The 11138-nt window shown below is 36.2% G+C and overlaps 1 protein-coding gene across 1 annotated transcript in view; it reads left to right on the forward strand.

Annotated features, from left to right (window-relative positions):
- The window catches only part of Cngb3 (cyclic nucleotide gated channel beta 3), a 135943-nt gene that overhangs the window by 69174 nt on the left and 55631 nt on the right, over nt 1-11138 (forward strand). The window contains exons 7-10 of the mRNA XM_005362342.2: nt 2605-2655; nt 4284-4370; nt 7874-7938; nt 8631-8753. Of these exons, the coding sequence (XP_005362399.1) occupies nt 2605-2655; nt 4284-4370; nt 7874-7938; nt 8631-8753 (326 nt within the window). The remainder of the gene's footprint in view (nt 1-2604; nt 2656-4283; nt 4371-7873; nt 7939-8630; nt 8754-11138) is intronic.

Raw genomic sequence — 11138 nt, forward strand, 5'->3', positions numbered from 1 at the left:
TGTGTGTGTGTGTGTGTGTGTGTATGTGTGTGTGTGTATGTGTGTGTGTGTGTGTGTGTGTGTGTGTATGAGATGTGTGTGTCTGTGTCTCTCTGAACAAGTATATGGAGGCCAGAAATTAACATCAGGTGTCTTTCCTCAGTTATTTTCCACCTTTATTTTTTGAGACAGTCTCCCACTGAACAGGAAGATCATAGATTTGGCTAAACTGGTTAGCCACTGAGCTTCAGGGATTTGCCTGTCTCTTCCTACAAATACACACATAGCACAGAATCTGTAGATACATGCTACTGTGACCATCAAACTCGGGTTTTCATGCTTATGTGGTAGGCATTTTACCTAATAAGCCATTTACCCAGCCCCAACTAACTGATCTTAAACATTACTAGGAGAAGATTAAAAATGCCCATATTAAATAACATGAATGATAATTGTTCGATGCTGCTGCTACTATATGCCCAAGTTCTAATAATGCAATTAATTAAGAGTTTATAAGAGATTCTTCCTACACATAACTGAAATTGAATCTAAGTCTCAATGTTAATATTAATAGCCTTTGTACTCCTGTGATATATCACTTACTGAGGCTAGACCTGTCAGGAACTGAGAAAACCCTGAGCTGGTGGTCCTTAATTCTATAAGAAAGCAGGCTGAGTAAGCCAGGTGAAGCAAGCTATTGAATAAAACCCCTCCATGTTCTCTGCATCAGCTCCTACCTCCAGGTTCCTGTCCAGTTTGAATTCTTGTCTTGATTTCCTTCGGTGATGGGCTATGATGTGAAAATTTAAACCAAATAAACCCTTTCTCCCCCGCAATCAAACAAACAAAAGAATATGTCTGACTTTTTTATGTAGCTCAGGATTGAAGGAGAAACAAACAAATGAAATACGGTGAACTTCTATGCTGTGTTAACAGAGGTCATCTGATCCTGAGCGATAGCTGGTACTATCGGTACCCTTCCACCTTTGCAATAACAGCAAACATGATCTGGGCTCCAGGAACAACCCCAGCAAAAGCATTGAAGTGAGAAACTGATACATTTGAGAAACTGAGAGATAGAGAAGGATAAGGAACTTCAAAATGTTGCTGAGACAAGAAGAGCAGAGCCTGGCTAACTATAAAAGGAAATTTGAGAATTTTTTCCCCAAAAATCATGTAGAGTCATAGAATTAGACATGAATAGGGATTAAGTATCTTAGTTAGGGAGACCTTTTTCTGCCATTTTGTAATGAATAAGGAGGTGCACCACTTAAGTCAGGGAGACCACTGCCAAGAGAGAGACTGAACAGGAGAGGCAGAGAGCGTAGCCTAGGCTGACTATCCATGGATATGGATAGGCATGCTTGGAGAATATGCAGCACAAGGAACTCACAGTTAGGCTTGAAGAGATTGCAGAATAATGTTGAGTCTAGCTTTACTGACTACAGCTCTTGGATGTAATGTTAGAGTAAGTCCAAGAAAGACACCAAAACGCTGATCAACTCGTGCAAGCAAACCGAGTGGCATTTCTGCTTCCTTGAAAGAGAAGTCTAAAAAAAAAAAAAAAAAAAATTATTCCAGAAAATGCCAAGCACTACAAAACTTGTATTCCTTTCTTCATTCCTCTATGTCTTCATGCACAAAATATTTACTGAGTTCTGGGAACATTTCAGGCATTGCTTTACCCAACTGGCAAAGTCAATCCTGTCCTCAAGGAGATTATAATTCAGCCAGGTAGCCTGGTTTTAAATAAATTATCCAAGGGAATGGCAAGATTGCTCAACAAGTAAAAGGTGTTTGCTACACAGTCTGGTGATATGAGTTTGACTCTCAAACCCAGGTAAAGACGGAAGGGAAGAACTAACCCCACAAAGATGTCCTATGATCTACACACACATATGCGCTCGCGCGCACACACACACATACACACACACACACATTACAAATACGTACATAATGATAAATAAAATTTTACGAAGATCCAAAAATTTATTGTTTCAAAATATCCTCCTGATTTCCACAACACAAATGTAAAGTGTTCCTGTGTGGCCTTTGCACTGTTTATTTTGTTATGAAAAAAGTAGGAAAACAAATTATGACCCAACTCCTGCAGGTTAGGGGTGGATATGAAAAAAGAATGTATTAAAGCAATATGACTGACTCTCTTGATATTCCTATGTTAAACTGGAGGACAATAACAAAAAGGAAACAAAACAGATCCTATGTTTCTTTTTGTATGTGTGCATTTTTGATTTGCCTTGGTTTGCTTTTGTCTTGATTTTTGTGTTTTGTTTTTTGTTTCTTTTCTTTCTTTTTTTTTTTTTTTGAGAGAAAGGCCATGAAGTTAGGTGTCTATGGAGGTGAGGAGGATCTTGGAAGAATTGGAGGAAAGGAAAGAATATGATAAAAATATACCATATAAAAATGTTTAGCTAAAAATATATGTGAAGTTAATAAAAAGAAAACAAGCACCATGAATAGCTGTTTGTTTTAAAAATGCAAAAGGCTGTATAATGATAACATAATTATAAGCTAAGATTTAAGAGAAATAGGAGAAGGAAATGACTGTAAAAAGACTAATAAATGAAATCTGATGAACATAATGATGATATAAATTTATTACAGGTAGATCCAAATGAGCTGAAGAGACACTACAGAAGTTCTACAAAGTTTCAGGTAGGTGACTCACAAATAGGCCCAGAACCGCTTATGCAGAACCATTTTCACTCCATATTTTATTCTGCATGCATTTCCCTCTATCTGAAAATGGGGGCTTAAATATGTGAAAGTCAAAGTAAGTAGGGGGCTCATATTTAAATTCCAAGTTAAATTGCAACTGGGGAAAGTGGGGTGTATCTTTTATAGTCCACAAAATTCTAGTTTGCTGTTCATGTGATGTGGTGTTATAAAGCCTACAAAATTATATCTATTCCTCCCTGTTCTGCATATGAGCAGAATAAACAAAAGAAGCAGTTATTTAGATGACACAGCATCTCCTACTCTCAGATAAAAACATGATCTTATGCCTTATAGTTATCTCTTAATCTGTCTTCTAATTGAAAACAGGCAGACATGGGGTAACCCAAGATTGCCTAAGCCATTTCATGACTCCAGCCTCCCCCACCAAGGACAGTAATTTACCTCTTTAAAATCTGTTAGCAAATGTACTACCTGAGCAAGCATTCAGTATTGTTAAACTAGGTATCTGTCTGTCTATCTGTCTGTCTGTCTGTCTGTCTATCTGTCTGTCTGTCTCTGTCTCTCTCTCTCACACACACACAAGATTTTTAAAAAGTAGACAAAATTATGTTGATTAAGGAGCGTCATAAGATTACCAAGGTATAAGAAGGCTTGAATAGTTTTAAAATGACTATTTTAGCTACACTATCACAGTGCTTTCCAATACTTTCTCTCATTTGCTTTGCTGATTGATTGTAAACAGAGAAGATTTCTATTTCTCTTTTAACCAGTGTAGTCTCTGATAGAAACTTTCCTACCAGGTAGTTGGTAGTAAAGCAACCCAAAGAAGACAGTGATGGAAATCACTAAGGAACCTAAATGAACCAGACTGACAAAATCCACTCTGAGAACTAGAGGAATGAATGGACCATAAAACAGTTTCATTGCAATTAATTTATAAGAGTTTCAAACAAAATCAAAAATAGATTTGATTTGTATTCTAGAATCTCATGTTTCAAAGACTATAAAAATGTGTTTTAACATTAGCACCTGTGTCATCACTGAACTATATGAGATAAGAAAAATCTGAGCAAAGATGATGTCTAAGGATAGCTCCAATACATGTAGGGGAAAATAAAATATACTGGCAGACTACAAACTAGTATCCTTGTTCTCATGGTATTAATGTCTATAAATGGCATCATGCATATTTAACTGAAAGCAATTTTTGGATTAAATAGTAAATAATTCATTATGGATTGTCAACTTTTACATAGTATTGTAGTTTCCTGTAAACTCACACTTGGTCCCTAGAACTGGGTCAGGTGGAGAAGGTTGTAGAGCTTTAAAAAGGTGAAGTCTTGCTAGAAGAATCACCACACTGGAGGCCAATTTGAGTGTGATAGCTCTCTGGGCCTCTACTTCCTGTTAACTATGTGGTCAGCCACCTTTCTCTTCCCTCCCCCACTTCCATGTCCTCTTCACTGTGATGGACTGTAACCCTCTAGATCCATAAGCTAAAAGGAACTTTTTCGTCTTTAGGTTACTTTGCAGAATATTTTATCATAGTAGCAGAGAAGTAGCTTGTATACATAATTATATGACTATGTATGGTCTTTCAACAGATGGATGTCATATCCATAATGCCATTTGAAGTTCTCTACATCTTCTTTGGGTTCAATCCAATATTTAGAACAAATCGGATACTAAAGGTAAAGAAACTATATTCAGCTGCCTTCTCCTTCTCCTAAATGAAGTCTTGAAGCAAGTTTAGATATGCTAAAATTTACAATACTCTTAACTTTTTCTGAATGGCCTATTTCTTAGTATTCATCACTATTATGAATTTTTAAATAAATAATAGAAGAATGTCATTGCTTCTACTGATGGAAGTGACTCCTAATTGCTTCTAATTTTTCTTACAAGTATTTTTTAACATCCTAGCTACAGTTTCTCCTCCCTCCTCTCCTCCCAGTCCTTCTTCACCACTTCCTCTCATTGCTACCCCTATCCCATGGATCCTCCATTTCTTTACAACAGATATTTTTAAAACCAAAAATAAGAGTGTTTTTGTACTTCTTAAGATTACTATAATTACAAATAAATATTTTATAATTTTAATTTTTTCCTGTATCCTGTCTTATCAGAGAATTCTTGAATATTTGAAATATTAGACTGTAAAATAAAAGGGGTAAATGGGGTCACCTCTAAGTTTTTATTCACCTGAGATTCTATAATATAATAAAATAATAGAAACAGTGCAAACATAGTTTTAGATCCTTGTCTACAACTAAAATGTTCATCAAGATGTGGTAGCTCTCTATAATCTCTATAATATTGAGGGGCTGAGGATTTCCTTGAGTTTGAAGCCAGTCTGGACTGAATAATAATTTTCAAGCTAGCCTGAGCTACAGAATAGATTCTGTCTCAAACAAACAAAACGTCACAAAGTAGTTAATTTTTTGAGGCCCAGAGATGTGTTTATATTACAGTTTAACTAGCTTTAGGAAAATGAGGTAAAAATTTTTATGTATTAATATAGATATAAGTTAATAAATTCCTAAAAAAAGGAAAAAGCTACATAGAGAGTAATTTACAGAACAAAACTAGTTTATGTAAACTAGAAAGAAAAAAATTTTCTAAATTTACATAAACTCCTACATACTATTTTCAGAAACTAATTAAAGCAGCTGCCTAATATGAGAAGGAAAATCAGGATGCATAAAGGCAAAAAGAACACAATTTTTAAGGGTCATATATAATGTTTATTTGAAATACTTATATGTATTTTCTATTAAAAATATTCTAAGACATGCATGTTTCATAAACTCAGCTTTGCTGAGTAACTTATACTATTTAGAGGAAAATCTGAATGACTTTTATATAAATACTTAAGAATAACAGTTGTTAAAGAGTACGGATTGCTCTTGCAGAGGATTTAGGTTTAATTCCCAGCACCCACACACCTGCTAACAATGTTTGTTAACTCATTTTTAAAAAATGAATACTAATGATAACTTATACCTCAAAAGTCATCTTCCTTTAAAGGAACACAAAAGATTTTACTAATTTAATAAATTGATTTAATTGCTTATTTTCTTGCATCCTGGGAAAGCAGGTTGATTATCTTTCTAGCGTAACCTAGCAACAGTGATGGATCCTGGGAAAGCAGGTTGATTATCTTTCTAGCGTAACCTAGCAACAATGATGGATCCTACAACAATAGCAATTGCTATGTCTAACTCAAAGTACACACTTTGTTTCCATTATTTGTTTTAGTCTTCCCAACACATTTATGTTATCAGTGAGGTAGATGAGAATCAGCAGAGTAGAAAGCCTGCTCATCCACACTGATAATGTAGGCATTATTCATCTTACTCCAGATAATCTGCTATAATATTGGTAGATAGAGATCAGGCACAGAAAGCTTTCCTTCTATGCCAATGATTTTTCTAAGTTTAAAGAGTTCTGCCTATATCCCATATTCCCAAGACAACTCTAGAGGCTGCTGGTGTGACTTTGTAATATGAGTATTAATCGAGGCAGAACATAATTCCAAGAAGTCTAGCACCAGATCACCATCCTGTCAAACTTGGAATCTCACAAGGAAGTTCAGATGGCACGTGTTGAAAATAACCAATTTTTAAAAAGATTTCTGTGGACTTTGGAGTTCACGTGGCTTTTTAATGAATGTTTATAAAATGATGATTGTTCATAGCGCATCGCTGAATCACGTTAGGGAGCCTTCAACAGACAGCATTTTAATGTAGGATGTTACATAAATCAATACTGATGTTTTTCTAGTTGTATATTCCTATCTTTCAGTTATTTATAAAGCCGTTATTTGAATGGACAATTCTCTTGGGTAAATATTGTCATGTACCTGTCTCCAGATAGAAATGAAAAACATGCTACAAACACAAATTTTCTCTTCTATAAACATATTAGTTCTCAACAATGTCCTTTGAGCAAACTTCTAGTAAAATCCCAATAAACAGTTATCAAACATTGAAATAATCACAATCGGAGCTTTTGAGGGATATTTTTAGGAATTCTGCAGGGAAAAAAAAAGCAAATAATTTGTGTATATTTCTAATTTAAGAATTATTACCATAAAAAGACTTATTACCATTAAAAAATATGATGTTTTTACTCCAGAGGTACAGAAGTCACACGTAAATTGGGGGATATTTGAAACAAGTACTCTCTGAGGACCCTGTCTATAAGATTTCCCCTCCCAAGCACAGTCAGCATATCAATGAAGACCTCCACACACTCTTTTCAGGGCTATTATGTCCTTTTGCAGCCATGGAGACAAGGTACGAAGTAGAGTCACATGATGATAAATACATATCACCAGAAGGGCTGGCATTTAGCTCAAGGATTCATGGTGATTCCGTGGTTTTATTCCACGCCCTACACCAGAAGGGCTGGCATTTAGCTCAAGGATTCATGGTGATTCCGTGGTTTTATTCCACGCCCTATTTCCTATAGAAATGAAGGAGGGAGGAGAGGCTGGGATAAGAGTATCTAAGAGAAGTGAGAGCTGATACAAAAGTAGTAATAAAAAAGAGAAATACAGCATTTGTAATTCTGGGCCTGAGTTACCTCACTCAGTATAATAATTTTTTCTAGTTCCATCCTTTTACCTGAAAATGTCATCATTTCATTTTTCCTAACAGCTGAGTACCCTTGGTGTACATGTGCCACATTTAAGAAAGAACCTTAAGGGAAACAGCAACTCTATTTGCATTAGATCACATGAAGCTGTTGAACCTTCTAATAGAACACAACAAGCCTTTTCTAATGCTTAGTGGACTTTATATTTTGAGAAAAAATATATACAATTTGCCATCTCTTCCTAAAAATAAAGTTACTGTTGGCAATGATATATTTTTATTCTTTCATTTATGTTTTGGGGGTGTGATTTTAATCATGGCAAAATGGAATTTTATTATATGCATTAGAAAAAACTATTGATTTTCAACAAGCATCATAAATAAGACTGAAACAAAAGGATAGAAATAAAATAAAGCATTAATCTCTGTAGTTTGGCAAAGTGTTAAAGTGCACCTTTAAGAGAAAATACCACTAAATATGACATGTCTTTAAGGACATGAATAAAATTACTTTCAATGAATAAAATGTTAATATATTTATGCAAATAAGCATACAGTTAAATTACTTTTTCATTTTCTGCTTATTTCTTTTACAGTACACTTCATTCTTTGAGTTTAATAATCGCCTGGAGTTTATAATGGACAATGCATATGTCTATAGGTGAGTATCATTGGTAAATTTGGAGCAAGTAGAGAAAATGATAGCAGAACATTTTAGACAGCATTTAGAAGACAATGACCATACTGCTCAAAAACATAGAACATTTTGCATTTTGCTATAAAAAATGCATTATACAAAGTAAATTGGGCTATTTCAAGTCAGATTAAAGTAAGGAAGCCAGAGTAGGAAAGAGGATCTATTGTGTTTCCACTTAAACAGTAAAGACAAGCCCACTCTTACAAGTCAGCTCTCCATCCCTCATGACGGATTCATGCTTAGTCTAAATTTTACTCATTTGTCATTCTGAACTACATGAGCACAGAGACCTTCAGTCACAGTTCATCACAGCCTGAAGTCCTCTGAGCCTTCCAGATACCCAGGTAAACCCGTGTGGCACAGTTTATGGGAATCAGATGAAGAGGTGACCCTTGAGGCATGTCTTTCACAGAGTTGACTCACACCATCTGTGCAAAGAAATGAAGACTTTTTTACACTCTGTCAAGCCCATTCAAGACTCTACAGCAGACAACATGTGATGTCACCTTCTCTTTCTACTGCGCAAATGAGAGTTGACACTTGGCAAATGTAAAGCAAGATGGCTCATTGGAGACACAGAGCAAACAAAAATGTTGAAGTCAGCCGCTTTCCAGAAACAATGTCAACCCTTATTTTCTATTTATTCTTTCTGACAGAATCATTCGAACAACTGGCTACTTGCTGTTTGTTCTGCACATTAACGCCTGTGTTTATTACTGGGCCTCAGACTATGAAGGAATTGGCACAACCAAATGGGTCTATAATGGTGAAGGAAACAAGTGAGTAATAATTTTGTGTTCTTCTTAATTTTCAGTTTGGGTATATGAATTTTTATAAGCCAAAATTTTCCTGAGTTTTTATAAGCATATATTAATTTGAAATAATAATGAATTTACTTACGGCATCTCTTCAAGAGGGTATATAATATATGTTAGCCACATCCACACTTCTCAGTACCCTTGCTTCCCCTCTCCCCACTCCCATTGGTCCTCTTGTCCTCTTCCCAGCTGGTTCCTCTTCTACTTTCAGGTTATGTGTGATCGCATATGCACACGTGTGTGTTTTCCTCTGTGTGTGCACATGCAAGCAGAAGCGTGTGCGTGTGTTCGCCTGTGTGTACATGCCCAAGCATTTGTGTGTGTGTTTATGAGTTTAATTTGGATTATTTACTGAAGCATGGAGAAAAGATTATAGACACTTAGGCAGCTTACCAATAACTATGCCACTAAAGACAACTGTTAATCACTATGTAGCAGAGGCAGTAAAACCTCTCTTGTGTATTAGTATGCTGTCAAGTAAAAAAGCACAAAATAGAATAGAAACTATAAGAGGTTATCTGATACACACAGCAGGGTTGAGTGTGTATGCATGTGTGTGTGTGTGTGTTTATGTATGTGTATTCAAGATTGTTTTGCAAAATGTAATTCTTACTCTGAACCATAATCAAAAAGTTTGTAAGACTCTGCTTTAGTTAATAAGTTAACTTAATAACTTTAATGAGGGTTGTTAGTAGTGATTAATGTTAATTATTTAGGGGGCAGGTGCAATAGTAGCTAATTAATTGATCACTGCAAAGTTTCATGGATTTATGAGTCTGCTATATCCACTAACTAGATTGAATAAAGAATAATAATACTCATAAATAAAACTTGACAATTAAGCAGCAAGTACCTCATGAACTAAACAGGTCACTAGAAATTTCTAATGCAAAAGAATCAGGGTTCAATCATGACAATAGAGTTATTTAATAGCAAAATGTTCCTTTACATCAATACAAGACCTAGAATAAAGTAAACTACACTAACTTTCTGCTCCAGGAAATGACACTGGACACATTAAAAGACAATGTATTCACTAGAAAGAAAGAGTACATCACAGAATACCTCTGAAGGGCAACACATAGCAACCTAGGGATGGAGAGCAAAGAAAATGAAAATATCTCACAAAAATATTTACTACTCAAAGCAAGTCAGTTACATATACAGAATTATAAATGTTTCTTTACTTTTAATCTGAACTTCTTTTCTAAATACTTTTAATATTACAATTACATCATTTCCTCTTTCCCTTTTCTCCATAAAAACCATCCCATATACTTCTCCTTGATCTCATTCACATCATGGCCTCATTTTTCATTAATTGTTAGAAGTGATTATTTTTTAAATCTTTATAGTCAAAAGGCCCACTGATTGTGAAACACACACATGCACACACAAACACACGCACACAGAAAGAGAGAGAAAGAGAGAGAAAGAGAACATGGCCCTAGAAAGCTTGAAGATCAATCCTGTATAAACAAAATGGATTTAGAATGTGAATTGATTCATGTTTTACTTTGATTTGAATAATATTATAGAAAATTAAGATACCAACTATAGGAACTCAGCCAATCCAGGTCCACCATTGGACTCCAGCCGTGCCCCTACCCCACGCTGTCTGGCTGGGGTTAGAGGAATTCAGTTTATAGTGCTGGACAGCTGAGCATTATAACGATATCTTTGATGAGGAAGCATGGCCTATCCCAACATCGTGATTAACTAACTGAATAGGTCAAGAACACCCATTTGCTGGTCTGAGTCTGTCCTCCCTGTCTCCGAGGAAAAAACACGGGCCCATCTAGCACCTTGCAACATGAGCCAGCCCAGATGGGCATTATAGGATGAGCAGAGATGGTGATGGAACTGATCCCTTGACACACTGCATCAAGGGAAAGTGAGCCGTGTCCTTCCTCTGGGCAGCACAGAAGAGCTGACCCTATTGATGAGAGCACAGGTGAGCCAATCCTGAGATGGCGGGGGTGGGAGACTGAATCCCACCTCTCTTCTGGCTTATGGCAGCATGGGCTGGGGAGAGATGCTCTTCTCCCGCTCCCACCCATCAATGTCTAAGGCAGGTGGGAGAGTTGACCCTGAAGTAAAAAGAGTGGGATAACTGGCCCTTTCACAAACTGCAACACTTGGGAGAACGGGTCCTGAACATTGCCTGGGCAACACAATAAAAGCCAACTCTGTTGGTGGAGGTGTGAGTGACCCAGTCCTGAAGTGGTGAGCATGGAAGACTGTCCCTATCATCCATTTTCTTTTGACAGCATGAGCAGGAAAGAATTGCCCTTCTCTCTCTCTCTCTCTCTCTCTCTCTCTCTCTCTCTCTCTCTCTCTCTCTCT

This window comes from Microtus ochrogaster, linkage group LG5 (genome assembly GCF_000317375.1).
Source record: "Microtus ochrogaster isolate Prairie Vole_2 linkage group LG5, MicOch1.0, whole genome shotgun sequence".
Classification (NCBI taxonomy): Eukaryota; Metazoa; Chordata; class Mammalia; order Rodentia; family Cricetidae; genus Microtus; species Microtus ochrogaster.